The 26,859-nt window shown below is 51.3% G+C and overlaps 1 protein-coding gene across 1 annotated transcript in view; it reads right to left on the bottom strand.

The window, feature by feature from the left end:
• The window catches only part of RBPMS2 (RNA binding protein, mRNA processing factor 2), a 49,288-nt gene extending 24,609 nt beyond the window's left edge, over nucleotides 1–24,679 (bottom strand). The window contains exons 1-2 of the mRNA XM_024213787.2: nucleotides 24,128–24,679; nucleotides 633–710 (exon numbers count right to left, since the gene is read on the bottom strand). Of these exons, the coding sequence (XP_024069555.1) occupies nucleotides 633–710; nucleotides 24,128–24,187 (138 nt within the window). The 5' untranslated portion in view covers nucleotides 24,188–24,679. The remainder of the gene's footprint in view (nucleotides 1–632; nucleotides 711–24,127) is intronic.
• Between the last annotated feature and the right edge of the window lie 2,180 nt (nucleotides 24,680–26,859).

Genomic DNA, 26,859 nt, shown 5'->3' with positions numbered 1-26,859 from the left:
TGTCACAGGGAATCTGACTCACCTGGGTCAGACATTCCACCTCTCTGTACATTAGGAACAGGGGGAGCTCTTCACCTCCCCTTAGAGCAGCAAACAGCAGCTAGAACAACATGGGACGTCCCGCTCCCTAGGGTTCTCTGGTGCAGTAGGGAGCGAGCAGTACCTGCAGTGGCTTTTAGTACATTGGTATGAGCTCCTGTGAAGGGGGGAAACCACCAGTGCGCCCCAAGGGGCACCTTCTGGGTTATCAGAGGGATGTGGTGAGCTCCAAGCTCCCATCGACCCTCGGCTCAGGACAGCAAGGGATTGATGGCCTGCAGTGCCTGGGACAGAAGGGATAGCCAGCTGAGGCTTCTGTTACTCAACTGCCACCAGCATTAGATGCCTCACTATTGTGAGTGAGCATCTACCAGGTTACCCTGAAGGGCTCCTCCCTGACCCCCACTGAGCAGCAGCCCAGGTCCCTTCACTCTTCCCATTAGACTTTCAGACCCAGTAACATCTCCCCCCCCCAAAAGAAACACTCCCTCACGCAGAAGGCAGCCTGTGCTGACCAAGGCAGGCTGGCTGGAGGACCAACCGGCATGTTGCTAGCAGGGCAGCCCACTTTAGGTTGGTTTTGCACCACTCACCTTGAACGGTCGGAAGAGCAGGTAGAGCTCTCTGGGTTTGATGTCCACAGGAAGGCCACTGACAAAGAGCGTCCGTACCTAGAAGAGATGGGCCCACACTGAGTGCCAGGCAGGCAGAGGCTGGAGTGCTAGGTAGCATATGCATTTCAGAGACATGGCCTCAACACATCACCCTTTGCACTCCAGGCCTTTCCCTGGCGAGAGGGGAGTGTCATGCCTATGGCAGCATGTTCATGGGGGGCGGGGGGAAATGCTGTTCTAGCTCTAGAACTCAAGCTTCCTAGATTTGGGGGGAGCGGTGGGAAGGGGTGTCTAGCTAGAGAGGTCATTCAAACTGCTGGCTCACCTTCAGAGGCACTGTAGCGCCTCCTTCATGATGGGGTGGGCCCAGAGCTGTTCATTGAGCCAGCATCTCATGGGGTGCAAGTTACAGAACCACGTACAATCACTGTTCACACCCAAAACAGAGCTGCATGTGCTCCTTTATGGCTCTACTAGCCCAGACCCTGCCCCTCAGCATGACCTGGACACACAAGCAGGGCCTGAGACATTGCTCAGAAATGCATGAGCATGGATTAGAGTCTCCTGACTGGGAATTATTTTGAGATAGGTTGCTTTGCCTCAAAGATCTTGCCAGGTGCACAGTGAGCACACAATGGGATTGAAATACTGCAGCTTTCCACAAGCCAAGAGGCCATCTTTGCCTAGGTGAACAGCCTGTCTTCTTGGTACGATTACACAGTCCCAGAACATCCTGCTGGGTCACAGAAGTTAGACCCGCTCCATCCCTATTACCAGTGCAGGAAGGGTCTAGCGGGGAGTTCAGTAGGTTTCTCAGAGTAAGGGGGCCCAGAACTAGGCCTCTGGGTACAGACTTCAAAGTCAAAATGACAGCAAGACCAATGGAGAATGTTCATTGAAAGCCCCAGTGGTGACAGGGTCACACCACATGCACATAGTCCACTGATGGCTGCTGGAGTGAGTTGATGGCATCAGAGTGACATTCCCATCTCTGGCTCAATCCTGCCCAGAGGACAATACCAGGCAGGCTCAGGGCATGCACCCCTTCATGCCTCAATGGACAGCTTAGAGCACTGCATGCTGAGGTCTGTGTCCCTCCTGGTGACATACCCAAAGAACACACAATGCCCCTTCTGAATGTGGTAAGCAATTGGAGGAAGCCCAGATCTCAGCAAGATTGGCTTGACTGACTGACTCTTGCACACTTTATGCTCAGAATTTGGTATGCAGTGCATATGGAATACCTCTAACAGAGGCAGATCTGCCTGTAAGAGGGTCCAGTCTCCTGACCCATGTAGTGATGCAGGCAGTACATAGATCTGCTAGCTCCTGAAGTTTGTCACAGTGCATAGAGGTTTTCTGCATCCATAGGCATGACATGGATGTCATGCAGGAGCAGTAAGACCTGGCTGTCAAAGGACATTGTTTGCTACAGTTTCCACTCTGCTTGCAGCCTTGGTTGATGAACTTGTCAGCACTCTCCATGGTGCTCAACCCCACCTGCACCAAAGTTCTGGACCTTGGTCTTCTGTCCAGCATCTTGGAGACAGAACCTTAGAAATGTAGTGCTGTAAGGGACCTCAAGAAGTCATCAAGTCCCCGCCCTCTATTGTGCCAGGGCCTAAACTATCTCTGGCAGGTGTTTGTCCAGCTTGTTTTTAAGAGCTTCCAATGATGGGGACTCTACAACCTACTCCTTGGAAGCCTGCTCCAGAGCTTAACCTCCTTTTGCTGCAGATTAAGCCTGTTACTTGTTCTCCATGTCCAGCGAAGGGAGGACAATTGATCACCCTTCTCTTTATAACAGCCCTTGAAGTATTAGAAGACTTATCAGGTTGCACGTCAGTCTTTTCTCCAGACTAAACATGGAGAGTTCTCTCCCCCCCCCCCCCCCCATCTTTCCTCAGAGGTCTAGTTTTCTAAACCTTTTATCATTTTTGTTGCTCTTCTGGACTCTCTCCAATTTGTCAACATCCTTCCTAGAGTGTGGTGCCCAGAATTGGACAGTACTCCACCTGGGGCCTCACTAGTGTCAAGTAGAGCAGGACAATTACCTCCTGTGTCTTGTATACAAAAGAGTCCACTTAATACACACTAGAACATTAGCTTTTTTGCAGCTGCATCACATTGACAAATCAGTTTATGGTCCACTAATCCCCAGCTCCTTCTCAGTACTGCTACCCCCGCCCCCCAGCCAGTTATTTGATTTTTCCTTCTTGAGTGAAGTACTTTGTACTGTCTTTAGGACTTTCATCTTGTTGATTTTAGACCAACTCAAAAGGACCATGACAAATTAGAGGACAAGTTTAAAGTTCTCCAAAGTGCTTGCAACCCCTTCCATCAGCAAGGATCATAGACTTACTCCCCACTCTATGATTCAAGTCATTAATGAAGATTGGCCAGCGCTGAACCCAGGACTGACCACTGTGGGACCCCACTAGATACACCCTTCCAATGTGACAGCAAGGCATTGGTAATTTTGGAGTAGTCTTTCATCCAGTTGTGCACCCACTTTATAGTAAATTCATCTAGATCACATTTCCCTAGTTTGCTTATGAGAATGTCATGCAAAACTGTTAAAAGCCTCACTATAAAAACCCCAAGGTTTGTCATATCTGCTGCTTCCCTCCATCCACTAGATCAGTAATCCTATCAAAAGGAGGAAATTAAGTTGGTTTGGCATGATTTGTTGACAAATCCTTGCTAGCTATTCCTTATAAACTCTATTACCCTCCAGCTGCTTACAAGTGTCTTGTTCAATACCTGGAAAGATACTGGAGCAAGTTTATTGAAGTTAAGCTGCTGACTCATCTATAATTCCCTGGGTCCTCCTTGTGCACCCTTTTAGAGATGAGCAAACATAGTACCTTTCTCCAGTCTTCTGGGACCTCTCTCGTCCTCCAGCAATTATCTTTTGAGAATTCCTAACAGCTTTAAGATTGCTGAAGCTAGTTGCTTAAGTACCCTACGATGAATTTCATCAGGCCCTACTGACTAGATCACATCTGTATAAATATTCTGTAACCTGTTTTCCCTATTTTTAGCTTGCATTCCTTCCCTGGTTGTCAATATTGTGTTGAGTAACTACTTTCTAGTGAAGAAAGGCAAAATGGGCATTAAGCACTTCAGCTTTCTTGATATCAACTTTTTAACTCTCCTTCCCTGATAAGTAGAGGGCCTACACTTCCCTTTGTCTCTTGTTCAAATATACTTAAACACTCTTATTGCCTTGTGTCCCCCTTGCTAGGTAAGTCATTTTGTGCCTTAGCCTCAGCATAAGCATAAGCCTAAGGAGGTTGTGGAATCTCCATCTCTGAAGATATTTAAGAGTAGGTTAGATAAAGGTCTATCAGGGATGGTCTAGACAGTATTTGGTCCTACCATGAGGGCAGGGGACTGGACTCGATGACCTCTCGAAGTCCCTTCCAGTCCTAGAATCTATGAAGAAAGAGTATTCTTTTGTACTTTAATCATTTAACTCACTGAGGACACAGCCAGTTACTCCCTGCAACCATCAAAGTCCAGCAGACCATTCCAGTCCTGCAAGTGATTGAAAATTGCTTAGTGTCTAGTCCTGTCCTGCCTCCCCAACCCACTTTCATTCCTGACCACCTGCAGAATCCACTTTGCTGTAGTTATGGTCTCAGCCTGCTAGGTTCCTTCTACCTATCTTTAAGCTGTACCTGGTCTTGGCAGGCTGGACCCTTGCTGAGGCGAGTCCTTGGGTAGTGAGTGGCAGGAGTAGCATTTGAGAGTGATGGCCATCTCCTGCAGCTGGACTACCTGCTCCTTTGAGAGACACTATCAAAAGCAGCCACCATCAAGCTGTGCAAGTCAATCCTGCAGCCTCACTGGAGAGGCGACTGGTTCTCATGCAATACAACTGCTGGTCAGAGCTGCTAAGAAACCAGGGACCCAGCGGCTCGGCCACAGCCAGCATGTAACTGATGAGTAAGAAGCACTAATGGGAAGGCTGGGGAGCATCTGCTGTGCATTTTCAGAAGAGACCAGCCCATTTTGCACACAGGCAGTAGCCATGTCACCACTGCTAGGCCTGCACATGCCTCAGCCATGTGAAACAGCCTTCCCTGTTCAATATTTCAGGATGTGCTCAGGTCCCAGAATGGGATGTTCTCTGTGCAGCAAGATACAGGTCAGATGGTTTTGAAAGTGGTCCTGCACTCTGTTATGAGCAAGCCCTTGCAACAAGCATGTTAGAAGGGAGAGGCAGCATTAGCTTATAATGTGATGTGGAGACAGTCCCAGGGAACAGCATGAGCAGGAAAGACCCAGGAGACTGGAGAATACATTAAAGTTCTGTCAGACTCAGGACAGAGATGGATATGGTTGGTAGCCCACTGAATTATGAGCCCATCAACACTAGGAAAGGGCTCCACTGCTGGCTCCTAGAGAGGCTCCCCAACTTCCACCCCCACCACATTGTTCAAGATGATTTCACCACCAGCGTGGTGAAACTGGAGTCTTTTCAACACCATGGCAGAGACCCAGGTCTCAAGCACCGGCCCATGACAGGAAGCCTTGTTTGGACACCAGCTGGGGGGCAGAGTGAGACTCATCCTGGGGAACCTACATCCACTGCCAGCAACAGGGTATTTTCTTCAGATGGGCAACCAAGCCAGCCAATTGTTGCCTAGGGACCCCCTTGCCTAGAGCACCCAGGCTGTGACCAATGCTCCCTGCACACACCCCCAGCCCTGCCCATTCTTAGCCCAGCCACACCACTGTACTGCTCTACCACACTCAGCCCAGCCCGATCCACAGCAGAAGCTTCTCCCCATCCCAGCGCCAACTCTCCACCCAAGCTACCTGGAAGAAGGAAGCAGGGGGGCTTATCACTTCCTACATCACCAGCACTCAGCCAGGTGATGGAGGTGGTGACTTGGACAATGCCATGGCTGTCTTGCCCAGCTGGTGAGACATCACTTGTGATTTCATGCATTTCACAAGCACAAGATGTGTCGTTTGCCTATTTCCAAATCTTCCACCTTAACAGGTGGTGTTCAGCATAGGCCAGCATGCCATTGATTCCACTAGCTCTAGTTCTGGGTCCAGTAATCCCCAGAGTAGTGGAAGACATGGTCAGAGGGCCCTCAATTGCCCCAATGAGAGACCCTACCCATGGTAGAGGGGAGTTGATTTCACCCTGTTCTGGAGATGTGCTACAGGAAGCGGTCTCCCATCCAATCACACTTGCACACAGGAGCCATTTCTCCTTCTCCCCCTCCCCAAAAGCCAGAGTTACACCAGCCAACATTACACCATTGATGGCCAGTGTCAGACAAGCATGCCAGCAGGACTCCTAAAGGTTCTAGGAAGTTACTGCAGGCTGAGAGTTTCCCCAGCAATCCTCAAGGGGACACTGTCTGCTTAGTCTGTCTTTTTTCCTTCTGCTTTATCTTAACCCAGGAGCAAGCCAGCTGAGGGCAAGAGACTGGCTCCTCATTGACAGCCACAGGCTCCTCTGTGCCCACTTAGTCACTAGTGGAAAGTGACTTTCACAGCAGCCACCTTCTCACTGTGTGGGGAGGAGCTTAGTGGCATTTATTAAAATCCAGTACTAAACAAAATCCAGCCTGGGTAATAAACTTAGCTTAGTGCCCAAATCACTTGGGCACTCCTGATTCCTCATACCCATGATCATGGGCTTGGGTCTTTTCCCCACACCCCAGATAAGTCTGTTACTTTAGATTAAGCAAGGCCTCCCACCAAGAAGGCTCAGTGGTATAGTGATCCAAGATCAGGTTAGAATCCGACACTGTGCTGGTTCAGGCCTCAGCATGGGCCCACTCCTGCTTTACTCCATAGGATGGGCCCCTCTGCATCCCTAGGCTGGCTAGGGGTAGGACATTGCTGCAATGTTGCTTCATGTTACAATTTTACCTGAAGCATGGTGGTTGCCTGTGCATGGGAGGAGTTCTACAGTGTAGCAGCAGCAGGAAGCAGCCCAGCTTCAGGGCCTTTGGGAGCAGCTTCAGCAGTGGCAAGAGACACTTAGTTTCTAGATCACCCCATATTTTAAACATCCTGAGGGGTCTGAGTATGTCAGAGGCCAGAAACAGCTTGACTCCCAGCAGTAAGCCTGGTACAGAGACAGGGCATTACCCAGCATTTCCCCTCCTCCCACAGCATTGTGGGAAGCCTGGAAAGTAATCTGTGGCACCCTCCCAGGCAAGAATCAAGAGAGCAGTCCTCTCCTCAAACAGCTAGAGAGCAGCCGAGATGAACTGTTGCCTGTCCATCATGGCAGCCAAGAGACCAGCAGGCTCTGAGGCAGGAAAGCCCTACATTAATTGCTTTATATACACAATACACACACAGAAAGATCTTGAAGCCCATTGGAGCAAACAGAGCCCTACAAGGTTGTCCAAACATCTGTAACTCCACCTTGCTGGATGGTTAAGTGAACTTTTTAGGAAGCGTTGCAATCAGAGCACTTCAGCAGGGAGCAAACTCCTTCAACAAGTCGCACATAGGGTTGGAAGGATTTGGTTTCTTGGTAAGTGTTGATTTCACCAGACAAGCTTATGAAGATATTTCCCTTGGTAAATGAAATTTACTGCTAAAGCAAAGACAGAAAGCACTGCCTGAACTAGGAACTTGATTTAAGGCTATTTGCCAGACGACAATGCAATCTAGGTTTGAATTGTTAAAGCTTTCACTTTTTGAATTTTAACGGTCATTAAGTTGTATGAATGCCCTCCCCCAACTGAAAAAAGTCAAAAATAAAGTCAATTATGAGACAATCAAGTTGTGCCAAGCCCAGTTCTAGAGTAGCGTCCATGTGCATAGGCTGTCACAAGGAGACTGGATAGGAAAGAGGTCAGTATAGACAGATACTCTTGGCTTTGCCAGAGTTCTGCTGCTAGCACTGGAAGTCTGTCAGTGGAACAGAGTGTGGTTCTAAACATCAGCTGTGCCTCCTCTTAAGGCCCAAGGTGCTGTGTGCCCAGGGCACAGCTGCCCTGCCCATAAGGAAGTGGTGCAGGACTTCTGTGAACGGGATGGACTAGCAGCACATGAGATCCGGCCACTGCACACGGCTGCTGTTTTGCAGAGTTGTGTCAGCTCTGGATGAGATGCAGCTGGGGCCACTTGACGATAGCCGGATGGAATGTTGTGAGGCAGCGGCCTGCTCTAAAACCCGGGACTTATAAGGCTCGAGTGATGCAAGGAACACGGGGCTTGCAAAACAAAAACGGCAGGAAGGGAACATTTGGAATCTTAACCATGAAGATTACAAATAGTACATTTGCTGGCAGCCTAATCTTTCAGTCCCAGATATTCTAGCAGAGTCTGTTAATGACAGGAATTTAGGCACCATGTTAGAGGGAGCAGATTCGGAGAGTCTCTGAAATGGAGAGCCATACAAAATGCAAACATGCCAAGTAGGTGGGTCACTGTTCCCTTCTTGCCCCCAGTCTGTTGCATGCCTCCCCTCTTTAGTACTTTGCCCTTTTAAGAGCCAGACTAAAGCAACTAAATGAATCAAACCACATGTCCCTGTAAGTTCAGTCTTTCTATAGCTTGAGGTCAGAGTCATAGCAACTCTGGTGTGGTTTGGTTGGGAACAGGAGTCATGTCTTAGAAGTCCCTTTATAAAGAGCAGGAAACTGGGATTTCTCACCTATGGACTGAGTGCCTGGAGAGCTGCAGAACCTCAGCTGCCAGCTCAGGATGAGTGAATTGAAGCCTGTGGCCCAGCAGACAGCAGTGGCCTCAATTAGAAGCTCAGGGGAGAGGGAAATCACACCCAAGAAGCATGCTGTTTGGCCCGCTTAGAGGCCAAGGAGGGAGCCAGGTGACCTGATATGGCCCAGCTTAAGTGGCAAGCCCCTGCACACAAGCAGGCTTCTCCACAGCACTAGGTCTGTGGCCTATATGGCTGCAACAGCAGGCACTGCTTCAGCCTTGAACCTCCCAACTCAGATGAGCTTGAAGCTGCCAGCTAGCCATTCAGTACTGGCCTCCTCCCTTCTGAAGAGGGAAGGTGCTAGGTAGCATCAGGTAACCCTGTGCTAGAGTAGCAGAGTTCCTGACTGCTCCTAGTCATTTAAAGACAATGGCATTTGGTGGGGGGTGCCCCCCATTCAGCCATATGCCATCTTGGGCTGGTGACTGCCAAGCTGAACTTCCTGATAAATGCAATAAACTGAGAGCTACTTAAGACAAGAATGGGAGGGACTAGTTTACACAACTGCTATGCATGGCTGAACAGTTGCTGTGCTGCACCGCAGAAGTGGCCATACTACTGAAGTAGGTAGAGAAACATCCAGTGTACACCCCATAGCAGTGCTGCGAGAGGGGAGTGCAGCAAGTGATTTCATTGGTTCACCCCTGCTATCCCCAAACACCAGATTGCCAGTGACATAACCAGGATCCTGACAAGCATTTGGATTTGTTTTTGAAGCAGAGTTGTTTGTCCACACTGTGACCCAGTTGCCTGAAGACCAAGCCAAAGATCTCTCCACACATTTGTCTGTAGAAGAGAGTTCCTCACCACCACCCTGCCCCCCATGCTGGCAGAGACCATCCTGCCCCTTGGGTGCTTGATCTCCTGGCCAGTGCCCTACCATCAACAGCCAGGGATTTATAATGGCAAGCCCAGCAGGGCCTTCATGGCTTCTCTGCTAGATTGGGGACCCAGCAGAGTGCCCAGGAAGCAGCTGAGGAAGAGAAAGGGGAAAGATTTAGGTTCCCAGTGTGCTGTACATGGCGGGGGGGGGGGTGAAGCCTCATTCTGAGAGCTCAAGGAGAAGAGATCCCTTCCCCCCCAGACTGCACCATCCAGCTGTGGCACAGCAGCCCACCCTCTCTGCTGGCATACAGGGAGCCAGACATGCTCAGCCTGGCACATTCAGCCACTATGACTCAGTCAAGCCTTTCTGCCCAGCCAAGCATGATTGACATTAAGTCATGGATAAGAATGACAGATGGAGTCAGAGGAAGCCCATGCCCGCCTGCCCCCCCGGGAGTGTGCCAATATCTGGGCCCCACAGTAAGTACAGCAACAACTCTGAAAGGGAAGGAGGCATGGGGATGGAGGCTTGAGTGTTTATGAGAGTCAGGTTTACAGTGGCAGCCATTGAGAGCAGATATAAATACAGCTGTGCTGGCTACAAGAGGCAGAACCATGTGCATGCACAGGGGGAAGTTCCCCTGCCTCTTCCAATAAAGGCTGTTTAAAGGCTCCTATTCAAGCATTTCATCCTCCTGCACATCTGGGTGGAGGAGTGGTTCTAAAACTGGGTTTTAGCCCAGCCACAGTGGGGCCAGGCAGGAAGACAGCACTGAGCTAGCTGGGAAGCGGAGACAGACATGGGTTTCTGCCTGAAGGAGCAGGAAGCCTACAGCTGGAGATTAGCTTGGTGCACCAGGCTATGCACCCTGAGATTACACTCACTGGCCTGGTCCGGAAAAGCCTTGCGGTGCAATTGCCCAGCTCAGCACCAAGCTGGTTTACTGCTCTGCTAGCCCAGCTCCCCTCTTTGGGGCAGCCTGAGCACCTGCCAGAACAGCACCTTTTCACCAGCACTGCAGTCTGCCCAGGGAAAGCAAGTCATTTAAACCGAGAGCCCATTTCCATGGATTACCCCAGCCAGCTGGACAAGCCTGCTATGAGATGTTCCTCCAGAGGACAGCTGCTCGAGTCCCAAGCACTCATGGCTACCTGAAAGTAACTGTTGGAGTTCAGCAAATATATGATCAATCCCAGAAAGGCATAGCCTGTTCCTAGGCCAGCCAGAGGCATTGTCAGCTGTGAGTGCTTCCACCCTGCTTTACTGAGTACAAGGGTTGAACATCAGAGGCAGCTAGAGAATAAGGAACAGTCAACATCCTGAAGGTCACTCAGCCAGTCCTTTGCTAGTGTTTATTGTACATGGGGACATAACGCTGCTTGGATTTTGAAGCCTTATGTCAGTGCTATGTGGCTGGAGCAGAGAGCTTCTGCACAGGTACTCACAGGGAGCCAGCTGGGGAAAGGTTTCCTCACACTGAGGGGTCACATGTCTCCAGTGGTACTAGGGCAACTGGGCCTTTTATTAAACTGGTGTCAAGACCACAGAGACTGTAGCTCACAGGGTCACCTTGAGCCATGGGACTTTCCTCTCCAGGTAGCTTGTTTAGGAGGCATGTACAAAGTTCAGTCCAGGTCCTAGTAACTGCACCCTCAGAACTACAACTGGCATCTCTTGCTATGGTAAGCGAGGACAAGACTGAACAGCACACCCCTACAGGAGGTTCTGGGTTAGGGAAGCCTGCGCAGCATGTGCTGTAGCTGTTCTGGGGGACCAAGAACATCTGTATCTGTGTCTGTCAGCCTCCCAGCAGCAGCAGGAAGTACATTAGGTGAGCCTGGAAGTCAAGGGGCAGCCTTAGTTGTGTGCCTGATCTGCAGCTGCAGAGAGCACTGGCTTTACCAGCACCTCTTCCTAGCTTATACCAGGCCTATCACACCTAGAAGTTTAGCTTGAGGGACATACACCCACATGAGCAGCTGCAGGTACCCTCTCTAGCATCCACAAGGAGCTGGCCCCCTTGAGGAACACCTGCTTAGCTCCCCCAAGCAACAGGTACTCCTGTTTTCCCTTCCAGCTGAGGTCCCTGCCAATCATACCCAACCCAGCTGGCTGCTCAGCCCTGCCAGAGGCCTGGGTGTGCCAGGGCTGCTCAGTCCTGACACCCTGCCAGAGGCCCAGGTGTGCCTCTCACTCCCAGACTGCCCTTGCTCCTAGACTGGCTCTGCATCATCCTTTGTGATGCAAAGCAGGAAGAATTCCAGATATCCAGAGCCATGCATCTGAGGAGCTGCAGGGGTACAGAAGTCACCTGAAGCAGCAACAGGCCTGTGACCATCCCCACGGCCTCTAGTGATGTCTTGCTCCACTCCCCCAGATGAGCTACCAAGTTCCTGTAGTCTTGACACTGGCTTCTGCAGTCCTAGTACAGCAGGAAACAAAGGACCCCTCTGGGAGGAGTTTAGTCCAGCCTTTACTAGTCCCTAGTTTGGGTCAGTGCTGCTAGAGGTGGGTCTATAGGCAGCACAACTCCAGCACCAGCACATGCCAGGGGCTCCTGACTTCAGCCAGCATCCATGCTCTGACCCTCCTACTGCTCCAGAGGCAGGCAGCAGCCTATGGCAAGACATGGCGAGGGAATGAGATAGCCTCCCAACGCAGACATGAGGTGCTGAGCACAAGTGGCACAGGCAGGCAAAACAAACCAAGAGCAGGAAGCCCAGGAGGAAGAGTCTGGAGGCTAAGAAAGCAAATGATAAGTTAGGACAGAGCAGGGGGGAAGGGAAGGGGCAGCACTAAGAGAAGCCAGTAAAGAACACAGCAGCGGGGAACTGCTTCCCACCCCTCCAGCCCAAGGGAGCCCTGGAACAGCCTACCATAAAGGGTGGGGACAAGATGGCAGCCTTCCCCTCCCTCAAATCCAACATACGCAGCACCCTCAGTGTACCCATGGGCTTGGGGGACATCAACACTGCAGTGGGAGTGGAGGTAACGGCTGCACTTGTAGGCCTACCCAAGCTAGATTAAAGCTAGCGTGAGTGTCTACATGTGCTGCAGGCACACCTCTGACCCAGGCCCTCTACCACAGGGTTACTTCAAAAGCCCAGTCAACCCACCTATTGCTTGTTTGGGGACACATTCCCTAGGACAGCTCTGGATCCTGCCCCTAGACAACTTCATTTCTGGAGAGGCCAGGAGGAGCCATGTCTAGCCAGACACACCAAAGCATTTAAGGAAGAGGCAGCTCTGCAGCCATTTTGGAGTTGTTCCATCTCCCCTCCCCCCTGCCTCCCCAACCTCCAAGGAGGGAGCAGGGATCTAGGGTGCCACAGGCTGGTAAGGAGAAGTTCTGACCTGGAGAAGATGTACATTTAGGCCATGCCATGTTTAATATCTAGTGTTTTTGTGGACTCAGTTCCAAGGACTGTTGGTTTAGATTGAGATTATCCAAGTCAGACTAGAACTGCAATGGGCTGTTCTGGCCTTGCTGTCAATGAAGACCCAAGAGGGTATCCATGCCGAAGCACAGCTGGTAACTCCAGCATACTGGGTTTATCTGCCCCACACAATGACAGCTCTGCCCAGTCCAGGAGCAGGCAGATACCTAGCTACCTACACCACATTGGACAGCCACACTGGAGATAACACCCCCAACAGGGTGGAATGAGAACCACTCTGAAAGGGAGCTGCAATGAAGAGGCTGCATTCCCCTGACTGGTCACATAGCTCTCTAGCCAAGCTTGGGCTGAGTCTGCACAGACTCTGGGAGCTTCCTTCACAGGCAGTTGTGGGGATTCTGCTGCATCTTCCCCTCTAAGACCAGAATATCATGCACCTTTGGGATCCGCCTCATCCCAGGAGTCCCTAGGCCCAGGTCACAAGCCTGGCTGCTGACTATGCTTGTAGTGCTCTCCAAGCCAGCATGGTGCAGCGGGCATTCAAGGAAACTCCCTCCTGGGGGGACAGGGAGACACACACACAGAATGGCAAGGCATGTAGCCAGCCATTGACTTGGGGAGTCATGTGACAGGGTCATCTGCCTTTAAACTTTGATCCAGGCCCTATGAATGGAGCCAAAGAGGAAGCTTCCAGGTAGTACTCCTGTGTCAGGCCTGCACAGTGGGGCAGTTCAGCCTTGACCCTGACAGCTGCCAGAATCACCATCATTAGGGCTTCCCCTCCCTCTCTACTGCAAGGGATTTCACCTTGAGTCATCCCACCCATCTCCCTACCATTCCCTGCCTTAGTCAATAGCCTTGGAGACAAGAGGCTTGGTGAGGGCTGCTTGATCCCAGACCAGTCCACTCCATTCATTCCACACAGGCCTTTGCTAGGCCAGGCAAAGGTCACTCATTGCCTGCAGCTCTGGCCCCATTGCCAGAGTTCCCAGGGGCACCTGCTTCAGCTGTCCCCACCCCCACCATGCTGCATCTGCTGCTCACCCTGCCTTCCAACTGAAAGAACAGTTGGCACTACCTCAGCCCCAGCACATTGGCTACAGGGGGCACCACCAAGTGGCTGTGCTTGCCTAGGGCTGGCTCTGGCCTTTAAGCCACAGCCAGTATCTATGGGGGACATTCCTCTTTCCCTCCCCCCGCCCCCCCCCTGTGTGTCCAGAAAAGGGCAGGAATTAGACTTCTGTAGAAGTTTCCCCTAGTTTCACCTTCCAGGCTGGCATCACACCAGTTGGCACTTATATGGCCCTCATCACTACAGCACAAGCACCTCCCAGGTAATAAAGTGGTGGTTTACAAGTGACACCTGAAGGAGTGAAACTACAGTAGAGTAGAGGTTTTTGCAAGTGTGCCTAAGTGGGTGTGGCTGGCTGAGTGCCAAGTGCCAGCGAGGACAGAGCCCAGGAGCAAGTTCAGTTCTTCAGGGCAAGGTCTGATCCTTCAGCAGTGACGCTCCCTCATTCTGTCTGTTGCACTAGCCACCTCCTCTCAGTACACAGGATTGGTTTGTCTCATTTAAAATGCAGTTACCCCTTCCCACCATGCCCAGGGGCTGGGCAGATGGCACTGCATCTCCTTTTACCTATGAAGGTCACCAGCATCACTTCCTGCAGCAGCTTGGGTTTTCCTTGGTCTCCCATCCAAATGGGATCACACCTAACAGATGTGATGATCACATGATCTCAGACTGATGGTATGGCTACATGATAGGTGTCCGAACATGGCCCACCTGAACCTGTGAATGTCAATACTTTCCAGATAAAGGTAGCAATTTGGGGTCTGACAAAATATTTGTCAGTACACGTTTGTCTGGAAGCAACCACCACTTTTAGGACCCCTATCCAGCATTAAGGTTGTTTCTCTCATGTCAGCAACTTCCTGTGCTGAAAAGGCTCTGCATGATGGAGTCACATTCCAGCATGTCAGGGGAGATTATTGGTAACCTAGTGCACATTTACCTTCCAAGACCAAGCTCTAGGTAAGAGGAACCAGATTTCAGCTACCTAGTTGTTTTGATGTAGAACAGTAAGAGGGAGGGGACTCTTTCTGTTGGATGCATATGGTATCTTTATAACATAGGAGCTTCCTTGCCTTCTGCAGAGACAGCTACCATTTTTGTGTTGTTTCAGACCCAGAATGAGCCAGTGTCATGTGACTTGTTCTCCTGCTCTAACACATGTGTCTTTTAGGTGAGAAAGTAATGCATTAGATTTGAATCTTATGATTCATCTGAATCAGTGCATAACTTTAGAAAGCAGATCACAGGTAAGGCTTGTTGGAGTCTGAGATTAGATATTAAATTCTTCCTTGCTAGAACACTGAAGTGGCAGCTAAGCCAGGAGGTCCTATTTACTTGTCTGTTGTATACAGAGATAATACCCACTGATGTTAGAGGCACCACATTTAGAGCTGGTCAAGACTGTGGAACTCACTTCCACAAGATGGAGGCCAAGAGCTTAGCAGGGTTCAGAGGTCAAACAAATAGGGTAATTCAGGTACATAAGCTAGGACGGACATTTGTCAGCTATAAAGCCTCCTTCAAGGTAGAACCCAGCCATTAAGTGATGTAGAACAAATTTATAGATGCCAAGGCCAGAAGAGGCCATTGTGATCTAGTCTGACCTCTTAACACAGACCAGAGACCTTCCCCAAAAGTAAACCATAGAGCAGATCTCTTGGGAGTAATTAACACAGAGGAAACCTTCCCTATTACAGGGGTTCTTGTGCCTTCCTCTGACAAGTCTAGAACTTGTCAAAGCTGACAGACAGGACTGGACTGGACCCACTATATTTTATATTTCATTTGCTTGGGCACCATACTGAAGGCTAGAGGCCAGAGTTCTCATTTTAAGCTATTATCAGGTCGGCTCCAGGCACCAGCAAACCAAGCATGTGTTTGGGGCGGCACATTTTCAGGGTTGGCATTCCAGCCAGCCTTTCCCCCCCGCTTGGGGTGGCAAAAGCCTAGAGCCAGCCCTGGCAGCAGCGTGTCCTGCACAGGGGGGCACCCTGGGGCCGCTGTGGTTTGCAACGGGGAGCAGCGCCTGCACCTTATGGCCGGGCAGGCTCCGAGTGTGGGACACTCGGGCTGGGGGGTGCCCCCAGGGCGCACAGAGCCACCTGCAGGTGCTGCAGGGCAGCTGCCCCCCAGCGCCACAGCTGGGGCTGGGCGAAGCGGCCTGAGCCACCCAGGGACTGCGGCAGGGCAGCCAGAAGCAGCAGCAGGGCCATAGTGGGGACCGGTGCCTAGGGCACTGCCATGCGGGACCCGAGTCCTGCTCTCTGGGCTGCCCTGCCCCGGCTCCTCAGCCCTCTGCCGGGTGGTCCCCCAGCTCTGCCCTCCTGGGTCCCGGCCAGTCCTAGAGGCGGGAGCCCCAGCTGGAGGGACCCTGAGCAGAGGTGTGGCCCGGGAGCCCTGCTGCTTACCCTGACCATGCAGGACCAGCTGGAGGTGAGGGGGGGGAGTGGGCGGAGTCAGCACTGGTGCAGGGGGGAGGAGAAGCCCAGGGCTGGAGCAGCAGGGAGTGTGGGTGGGGTGGGGTGGGAGGGGGTAGCCCAATGCTGGGGTGGCAGGGGGAACCAAAAAAATTTTTTTTGCTTGGGGTGGCAAAAAAAACCTAGAGCCGGCCCTGGCTACTATGATTCTACATGCCTACTTTGAGAGCAGGCAGCCATAGCTGACTGGGGGCTATAGGTGCGCAGTGCCTATGAAAAGGTCAGATGGCTATAGCTTCAGTACATAGTTATGGATTAGAGGCACAGCTGTGGTCTAGGCCCATCAGTTTCACTTTTGCATTTGGAGCTGTGGTGCTTGGTGGCAGACCCAAGGAAGGTTTAGGATTTGACAGTGCTCCCCAGGTGTTGAGAAGGAGCCACTGTCACTACCAACATGACAAGCAACATATGGAGGAGGAAAACAGAGACCCCATTTAACTTCATGGAATAGGAGTGCTTTGCTTGAGACAGAGGCCAGCAAGGAAAGCTGGTGTGCATGACAGTGGGAACCTAAGCTATATTTCCCTAAGATGCATAAGGAGACACCGGAAGAGTTGTTTCCTCTATCTTTGAAAAGAATCCCCAGACTCTGATCTGACAAAGGGAGCGGTCTGTGTTAGCAATAGCAGGGGTTTGGGGGAGAACAGCCCTAGAGCTAGGCTTTTTATAATAAGATGTTTTGTTTTGAGGGGGGTGTAATTAAGGCTACACTATCCATCTGGTCTGTTGGAGATTTGTCTAAAAGGCAGAAGACTGGGTTCTAAAGCCAGGTAGTATAACACCCAGGCATCTTTACCCATGTTCTAGTAGTGTCTCAGCCAAAAAGGGGTCTCAAGGTTACAGTGGGGGCAGGGGTGTCATGAGATGGTATGGTATTGCCACCCTTACTTCTGTGTTGCTGCTGGTGGAGGCACTGCCTTCTGTGCTGAGCAGCCAGAGAGTGGCAGCTGCTGGCCAGGAGCCCAGCTCTGAAGACAGTGCCACCACCAGTAGCAGCGCAGAAGTAAGGGGGGGGCATAGTATGGTATTGCTGTACTCCCCCCACACCCCATTCCCCAGCCCCTTAGCAGTGTCTATTTGGGAATTTTAAATATTGTCACCCTATTTTACACTTTTCAAAGGGCTTCAGTGCCTTTGACTGCAGGGATAATGATTACATGCATCATTTAGTGCTCTATGAGTATGTACAGTAATTTGCTATCACTTTGGGGGGGGTCATCACAGCCTGAAATATTTTCAAAGGGGGGCCCAGCAAAAAGTTGGAGAACTCCTGTTTGTGTAGCATGGAAGAGCAGGGCCTAGAGATGTTAAGCCATGGAGACCACTCTAGTGGATGTAACTGGTGCTTGATTGACTCAGCTGGGAGATCACTATAGATCAGGGGTTCTCAAACTGGGGGTTGGGACCCCTCAGGGGGTCATGAGGTTATTACATGGGGAGGTGCAAGCTGTCAACCTCCACCCCAAACCCTGCTTGCCTCCAGCATTTATAATGGTGTTAAATATATTAAAGTGTGTTAAATGTATGGGGGGGGGTTGCACTCTGAGGCTTACTGTGTGAAAGGGGTCGCCAGTAAAAAAAAAATTGAGGCCTACTGCTATAGATAGAGCCAAACTTTACTGGGGTGCTAGACCAGGAAGAGGTGGTGGAAGTGGTCACAGAGCATCAGAAGTATGGCAGGAAGATATCATTGGCTAATTGAGAGGCGGTGAGCTGTTGGGGAAGGATAAGGAATCAGGAATCAAAGTAAATGGAGCATTTGTGGCCATACCACAGGCCACCAGGAATAGAATTCCAGGACCTGCGATCCAGGCACTCAGCCACTGTTCTCATAGGGCTTTAGTGACAGATTTTAGCTGAACAGGTCTGAACTGGCAGAGATGTTCTTTACAATCCAGGAAGTGAAGGCATAGGCACCATCCTGGCTCTATGTATTCCTACCCTGCTTGGGATGCAGCAATTGAGAACAGGAAAGCTTATTACAGGTGTTTATTGCAGTAGTGCTCAAGGGCTGACTAACAGGCCCCATTGTACTAGGCACTGTACAGACAGGCTCTGCCCTGAAGAGCTTATAAGCCAAGTAGACAAAACACAGGATAGGAGGAAAGGTGTATAAGACAAGCAGAGTGAACACTGATGGCAGCTACTGCCACTAGCTATTCAAGTTCTCCATAGTAAGGAATGGGGGCACTGAACAGTCCAGGGTTGGTCAATTTCAGAAGAGTAAGTTTTGGAAAGATAAGTACAGTACATCTGGAGAAAGTGAAAATCCACTTGGATAGAATGCAGCTTAAGCATACAGAGACATAACTGAGGTCAGACCAGTTTCTCGAAAAGAGGAGAGACCAAGAACAAGAGCTGACCAGTGTGGTTGCAGGAGGACTACTCAAAGATTAAACAGGAGTCTTAGCAAATAAGAGATGAGAATAGATGCTCTTACCAGCTGGTGAGTGGTAAGTGTGAGCTACCCTCCCCCAGCCCCATTACATCATGGCTAGGAAGAGTGGTTGAGTTTAGGTCAAGCTTGGCTAGAGTGATCTAATGGAGACAGAGCCAGCCTGGGAGGTGGAGAGCAGAAGGACTTCAGCAGGAGACTGGATTCCTGTTGAATTCTCATGCAAGGTATCTGCCATCCTAGCCAGAGGCCAGATGTAGCAGATGAGTCTCTTCAAGAGGAGTCCAGGGACAGATCCCTTGGCTTCTCACCAGGTCTCTGCCCCAACCTCACAGGTGCCCCACATGCCCTCTCCCCTCCTTTATATTTGCTGCAGGCTAGGACCTGTATGGAACCTCTTGTAGGTCTACTGGCCATCACGGCTGTGAAAGTTAACTCCCACCCCAGGGAGAGGGCAGGGTGACAGCCATCTAGCAGGTAACACTGTTTAGAACAGCATTGCAGTTGACAACGGAGGGAGGGATAGCTCAGTGGTTTGAGCATTGGTCTGCTAAACCCAGGGTTGTGAGTTCAATCCTTGAGGGGGCCACTTAGGGATCTGGGGCAAAATCAGTACTTGGTCCTGCTAGTGAAGGCAGGGGGCTGGACTCAATAACCTTTCAAGGTCCCTTCCAGTTCTAGGAGATAGGCTCTCTATTAATTAAAAAAGGATTGATTGTAAATCCCTGCTCTGGGGTGCTCTCCTGGTTCTGTTTGTATAGCACCAGGCACACTGGGGTCCTGAGGTGCTAGTGCAGTATCAATAAGTTGCTGTGTTTTGTTTACTTGTGTGCCAATGTCACAAGCAGCAGTGCTACTTACTAGAGCACTTTGTTTGCTGAGCCAAAGTTAGTGGCTGGAAGAAGGGCTGTAGAGACAACTTTGCATATCAGTTAGTTCAGAATAGCTTGGCATGTGGACTGATGACTGGCTTAGACATGTAAACAAAGGATAATGATAAGTGGCAGTGTATCAAGTTTGGGGAGGTGTCTGGTGAGGTAGACCAGGGACTAGTGTGAGGCCCTGCTATTTAAGCTTTCCATTATGGCCAAGCAGTGGGAGAGAGGAGCACATTAATAAGATCTACAGAGGACACTAATCAGGAGGGGTTGTGAAAGACAGGGACCTTGAGATTAGGTGCCAGTGAGGTTAAATTTGGGAGCGACACAGACAAGTGCCAAGTGGGAAGAAGGAGAATAAGCCAAGGTACGCGTGTTCAGTGAGAGGGACATACTGGTTTTGCTGAGAGGCTTAAAGGGTGGTTGTGGATGCCAACTTTGATAGGAGCTTACAGTGTGATGTGGCAAAGAAACCAAATTACCCATGCAGAGGCACGCATCTAGGAATAGAAGTTTGAGGGCATTCTGAGAAGAGCAGAGCGCTCAGGGCAGGGCAGTAAGGATTAGATCTGAGTGAAGATGCTAGATAACATACTGCTTGCCTCACCAGTGACAGGGAAGAGGTCCTAGCCATATTCCAGAATTCAAGTGAGCCATGGTTCAACATTAGCAACATTGAAACTGACTATAGAATTCTAGTCAGTTTCAAGACCCCAAATTCAAAGTCTGTCAAGCCCCCTACTAATTTTAGTCACTTGTTTAAGTAGATCTGTCCCCTATTGATGTGAGATTCCCTGCTGCTTAGGGTGGATGGGGAGGGGGTAATTGGTTAGACAAGAGAAATTAATCTTTCTATAGCATGCTGTCAAATACACATGGAGGGGATAAAAAGAGTTCCCTTCCACTCAGAGTCACCCAAGGTGTTGTTTGCAACACTAGGAGGAAAGACTTTAGCCCAAAGCATGATTGGAGATGGCCATGTCTTCTTAGAAGGATGCAGATACGAGAAGGGAGAGGAATTTGAGTGATGCAGAGAAGTCCTGTGTAACAAGGAATTATGAAGAAAGGGGAAAAAATGTCTGACAAACAAGGACACAACCTGACTGGAATGCTCTTCCCAAAGAAGCAGTTCAAGTATATAGCTTTGGGAATTAGGCAGCTACATCCAACAAGGAAGAGGTGTTGTACTCTAGGAACAAGACTGCTTGGGAGGGGCCAGGTGTCTTTGCATAGAAGCCCTCAGCCTTTTCCATACCATGGCTCTCTACCCTGGGACCAGACCAGCATCCCTTTCCATGGAACAAGGACACTCACTCCCATTAGAAATGACAGGGTGGCCATGACCCCCACCTTGAAAACCCTTGCCCTAGAAGTTAGACTTGGAGGAGACCTACTATAGTTTTCTGGGCTTTTATACAAGCCTGTGCAGCTCTACTGATTTGTGGATTGCAGATGCTGCTCCCCTTTGGGCACCGCCCCGCCCCCCCATGGGCATGCACAGCAGACCTCTACTGGAGGACCAGGATGAGAGCATGCCAAACAATTGTTTTATTCACACCCCTTTGCTCTCACCCTGCTCATGGTGGACAGACATTGAAATACAGTTGAGACTGGCTTTCTTGGAAGAGTCAAGTCCCAGCCTAGTACCACACATCACTGTTGGAAGGGCCAGGTGTTCCTACCTTCCCCATGCAATAGCATATTGTCACAATACCAGCATATATCCTTGGATAGTAGAGCTTCAAGTCTCCACTTTGCTAGTCCACCAGCCAATAGCTCTCAGCAGGGCAGCAATAGTAAACCTTACTCCAGCACGAGGACTGAGCCTGACAAATTACCTCGCACAACACTTACTAGCATGCTATGGGGTGCACTAGGTAGTAGTTGAAACAGAATTACACCTGACTAATTAAGTGACTCAGGATCTTGGGTTTCACTGGCAAGTTCTGCAGGTCAGTGAATAATCAGATCAAGGATCTGCAATGGGTTTTCCCAGGCATTAGTGCCTATTAGTTAGGCTGTACTGTAGCAGATTCCCCACAGGCAGTGCTGATCAACTGCTGGTAATAAACCCCTTCCTGTGTTACAGAAGCATTAACTGGACTAGCTTGGCTAATTAGGGGTGAGGGAAGGAGAGGGGAAACTAGGAAAGTGCCAAGCAGGGGGAGACAAACCTGAAGTTAAACCCATGACTAGAAATCCAGGCATGCTATAAAATGCCGCTGCTGCAGCCACCACCATATCGCCAGCTGTACCAAGGCACTAAGTATTAGACCCCTCCTCTCCATCTAAACCCTTAAGAAATTCTATGGAAAAAAGTCACCACGCTGTTCCGAGACAGTGCTTTGAGCCATCTCACTCCACTAGCCATTAACATCTTCCCAACCCACTTCCTGCAGTCCTAGGTAAGTGCTATCCTTTGTTCCTGCACAGACATGCCCCCCCCCACCACCGCCAAAAGGTGGACAGGTAGCCTCAGCATTAAGGGGTTTTCTTATGTAACTGTTGAGAGTTCCTGATCAAGAGCTCAGCATGCTTCACCAATGTACTGGAAGCATTTTGCCCAATGCCAGGGTGGAAACACAGCCGCCATTCTGCACCAGCAATGCTACACGGCTCCTTGTAGGAGAGTTGGGGGAGGGGATGGGAAGAATAGCATAGCCAACTGAAGCTACCAGGGAATTCATGCTTCCCTCCAGCACTGAGCACTACACACGTACGACGGTTAGCTCTGCACCCAAAGGGTGAGCATCCTTGGGCTGACTTCAGAGAAGTCTCAGAGCCCCAGGAAAAGTCAGGGACCGTGCTAAGTACTCTGGTGCAGTGACTAAAGGGGACACAGACATTCTGGTGGAAGAGGTGATGGCAGTGACATGGAGGGATTGTTTTCCCTGCTGCCCAGCAGCATGCCACAAGGCAGGAGTCACAGCAGTGCAGCCATCTGGACACCAGGCTGCACGGTTTCTGTTCTGGGCTTCTCCTGCAGAGAGCAGTATCCCAGGTCGCTCTGCCCTCCCTCCCCGCACAGGGTTCTCAGACCCAGCACACTACACAGCACAAAGCTAACCAGAGTCCAGATTTGCACTTCTAGCCATCAGTGGTCAGGGAGGAGACAAAAGGAGCCTGGCAACCCTCTGTGCCCCAAGTGGCTCTTACTCACCCACTATACTGAAAGCAGAGAGGTCTCCAGCAGAGCATGGCAGCCCTGTTCTGGCCGAGCTGGGGACAGCCCAAGCACGCTGCAACCACTGGAGGTCCCCTCAAGCCGAGAAGCTAAGGATCCTTGTCCTCATTCCCCAGAGCCACACTCTGGGCTAGGGCTCCTGCACCAGGCAGGGCCAGGCTAGCCGATCTCCCCACGGTCACGCAGGAGGTCAAGCTAGGCAAAATAGAATGAGACAAGGAAATGTTCCTGACCTCTAGCTGGCCTACAACAGTCCTCACGCCGAGAAGCCAGTGCATTCTCAAGAGGAGAGCAGGAGATGGACCATGCAGTTCACACCAGATTAGCGAGCATTTCAAGGCTCCAAGGAGAGCGCCTCTCCACACCCGACCAGGCCTGCTTAAACAGCTGCACTTCCCTAGGAGCCCCCCTCCATCACCCCAGCTGCACACCAGGGATTCATTTAATTCTGAGATGTTCCCCACCCCCAGGAACCCCTCTGCCCAAGCTTTGGGGTGAAGGGGAATCAGGGCTGGATGAGGGGGCTGTGAGATGCCCTTTACCCAGCAATACAAACAGGAATGGGCTGCACTACACCAGCCAGCAGCACTTAGTGTATGCATGTTTTGGGGGTGGGGTGTAGTTAGGGGGCTCACCAACCTAGCCAAGGTTTCTTTGAAAGAAATCAAACCAGCTCACAGTGGGGCACACCTTTTCCTGACTTGCCAAAGCTGATGCTCCCAGGTTATGGCAGAGCCGCCCCCACACACACACTTTTAAGATCACTTTAAGCACCAAGTAGTGCAAGGTTTTGAATGGTGAAATGGGGAGAGAAAATTCTCCTGGCTCATGACTGGGGTCCTGGAGAATCTGAGGGCCAGTCCCAGCTGAAGGCATAGAAAACTATCCCAGACCAACAGCCAAGCTCAGGGATGGAAAGATCAAGTCTTGCGCCCAGCCTCAGACAAGATTGTTCCCAGCCCAACAGAAAGGTACAGCCTTGGGTTGGATGCCTGTCCACAGCGCCACAGGAGGGCTTAGAGCAGCTCTGGCTTTCGCTGGAGCAGGGCTCTCACACAACAGATTTTTAGAAAGTTAGTTTGTTCTCTTTCACTGCTCCACTCAGAGCCGGAAGAGAGCAGGAATCTGACTGCGCAGCCAGCTGCCCGGCCCCAGACAAGGTGGGCACTGAGGAAGAGCAGGGCTTACATTTCTGGTTGACTTAGACACTTTGGATGGATTAAATAGGGTCAGCCCTGCAGAGGGGAAGTGGGGCATACTTGTGGTAAGCACCTTAGGTGCTCTTTGAGGCCAGAGCATGTCCACATCCCCTGACAAGCAGTACACACTCAGGTCCCCATCCCACCTAGCTAAAGGCTAGAGAGACCAGGATCCAAATTCCCCATTAAGCCCTACACTTCCCTAGCCAATTTACCACCCCACCCCCAGAGACAGGCAAGGACCCCCAAAACTTCCCTCCCAGCCCCCTCCAAGGAAGGGGGCAAAGCCCCCCCCAGCAGCAGCTCCTGCTGCTGCTCCCCAGCCCCCTACCTCCTCCTCGATGTTGTTGCTGCTGTTACTGTGCTCGCTCTCCTTGTTGAGGTTGCTCATGGCGGGGGTGCAGGGGGCTGAGTGGACGGTCCTGGGTTCTTTGTAGCTTCTTTGTCCAGGGATCGCAGGGCTTCCCCCGGGCTTAGCTCTCTTGGGGGCAGGAGGCTCTCGGGGGAGCTGCGGTTCTGGGCTAGGCTTGGAAATGGTGCCTGTGGGTGACCAACAAACAAAAGGCTCCGGGGTGCAGCTAGGTGCGGAGACGGTGCCCAGGCTGGGTGCCCTGGTGCTGCCCGGGAGGGTGCGGGGCGGGCTGGCCACCGCCCAACTGAACGGGGGTGCGGCGTGGGCGAGGTGCGCGGTGTGGGGGGAAACGCGGCGCGGGGCTATTTGTACCCGGCCGGGCTCACATGGAGTTGGCTGAGGAGCAATTAAGGGAGGGGGAAGGTGCCAACGAGCTGCAGCCGCCGGCCCCGAGTACAGCCCCGAACTGCCGCCTGCGCCTTTTCAATACGGTCATCAATGGCTCGGCGCAGCCCGCCCGGGCGGGGGGGAGGAGAGGGGGGCTCAGCTGGGCTCCGGCCCGGCCCCTCGCCCTGCATCACCGTCTCCCGGGGAACCCGCAGCCAATCCCCGCCGCCCGCAGCCAACTTTCCTGTCCCCCCCGCCCCCCACCACCGCTTTTTTTTTCCACGAAAAACTTTTTAAACTTTGATGAACTCGCACGATTGAACTTTCTTAAAGGGCCAGCGTCCCCGTTCCGCCCGGAGCCGGTCCCGGCCCGTCCCCACTTTGCCGGCCCGCTCCCCCGGCTCTGACCGGCCGGCCCGCGCCCCCCCCCCCCCCCGCTGCCCCCAAGGCCCCCCCCCCCCCCCAACCGGTGCGACGACACCCCCCTCGCAGCTCCAGACAGCTTGGGGGAGGGCCGCACAAATTGAGACCGCAGGCGGGGTCACGCTGGATCTGCCGTGGGCCACCGAGATGCTTGGGGGCAGTTAGGTGCACCAGATGCTTCAGAGGAAGAGAGAAGAGCCTTGTAGAGGGGGTCTCTGTCCCCACCCCCCAGCCTGATCTCCATGGGGAGAGGTTAGCTTAAGCCCTGAAGTAGGGGGTGTCATACAACAAGTGGAGCTTCTCCTATTGTCCCACTGGAGCCTGCTGCATCTCAGCACATCACCTTGGGCACTCACATCTAGCCCCTGGATCCAGCCCTGACGTTTCCCCTCACAAAGACAAGGCTGGTGAGGCAATATCTTTTATTGGACCAGCCTCTGTTGGGGGGAGAGACAAGCTTTCTCTCCAGTGCCACAGTGTCACTCTGAGTACCTTGCCCACACCTGAAGACCCCTTAGGTCCAAAGTTTGTCTCTCTCCCCAACAGAAGTTGGTCCAATAAGAGACATTACCTCACCCACCTTGTCTCTCTAATATTCTGGGACCCACAAGGCTACAACAACACTGCAGACATTTACACGCACACACACACACACACACCAGATGCCAGCATATTCCAGGACAACGGCACCACCAGAACTCAGATCCAGCATGGGGGGGGGGGTCTCTATTGAACCAATGGAATTTGCAGGGATTGGGGTTAAATATGGGCTGGATACATGAGGATACATTTTTCCAGCGTTGTTATGCCAGGATGCCTAGATCTCTTTTCTTGGTACTCAAGCGAGTAGCTAGACTTGTTCTCCATTTAGGCAGTGGAATTCGGGGGGAGGATTTTACCAGACCGCTAAACAATGCTCATCTCCCTAATGGGCCAAGGCATGCCCTTGGGGAGTGGGGAACAGGGGAGATGGAGCAGGAGCAGCTAAGAGGAGAAATCAATATTTAAAAGAGACGAGGATGACTGACTGTGTCTTGGAGCCCTGTGAGAGGAGGATAGTCGGAATTGTCTGCCTTTAGACTGCATGCTCCAGGCACAAGGTGGGGTTTTTCCTTTGTGTGGCTTGTGATGATCTCCTGGTTGTGATTTTTGTTCTTGTGCTTTATTGAACAATTCAATAAATGTAATTTACCATAAAAGGAAGCCGGAAAGAGCCTTTTGGGGGAATACGCATTTAGATTTCATTGTGCAAATAACCACAAATCAGAAAGGTGGGAATTGTTAAAATTCTAACGAGGTAACGAATCCCCATGTTTTTCTGTGTTCTCCCTGGGTCACTGTATGCAGCATGGCGCACACTCTTTGTTCATGGAGACGGCAATTTTAGCCCAGTTTTGGTCCAGCTCCCTCTAATTCTGCTGTTTACGTAGGGAACAAGCCTAGTCGTTGCAATTGCACCAATAAAATCCATTGCGGTCCCACAAATACTCAGATCTGGCACCTGGACCCAGTGAATTTTGACCCTGCCCTGCAAATTCTAATGCCTAAATAGAGAAGTGATGCTGGCTAGTTTTGTGTTTGACTGAAGGGCGGGTGATACAATAATCCTGTAATTGCTTCTCTAACCTATCCCCCTTATTGGATTTCTCTTTTGTTTAGTTTAGCTGTTCCCTAGGGAGCAAGTAGCTGTGCGATCGCCACCGAGACGCCTTCATTTAGCTGGTATTGCTGTGGATTTACCAAGCCTACCATAAATGTGTTTGAACCCTCAGCTCCTCTCTTGCCTGCAGAGCAAGGCAACATGAGGATAAAACACCAGAGTCCTGTTCTACATTGCTGCTTCCCCTGCCAGTGGATCTGCAACGGTGACAACATCTGGTCCTAAATTTGTAAGGGTCGAC

Source organism: Terrapene carolina, unplaced genomic scaffold (assembly GCF_002925995.2).
Source record: "Terrapene carolina triunguis isolate 2854851 unplaced genomic scaffold, T_m_triunguis-2.0 Scaffold67, whole genome shotgun sequence".
In the NCBI taxonomy this organism is placed as follows: Eukaryota; Metazoa; Chordata; order Testudines; family Emydidae; genus Terrapene; species Terrapene triunguis.
Note: the sequence above shows the minus strand (reverse complement) of the source record. Positions and strands in the feature narration are given on the sequence as shown.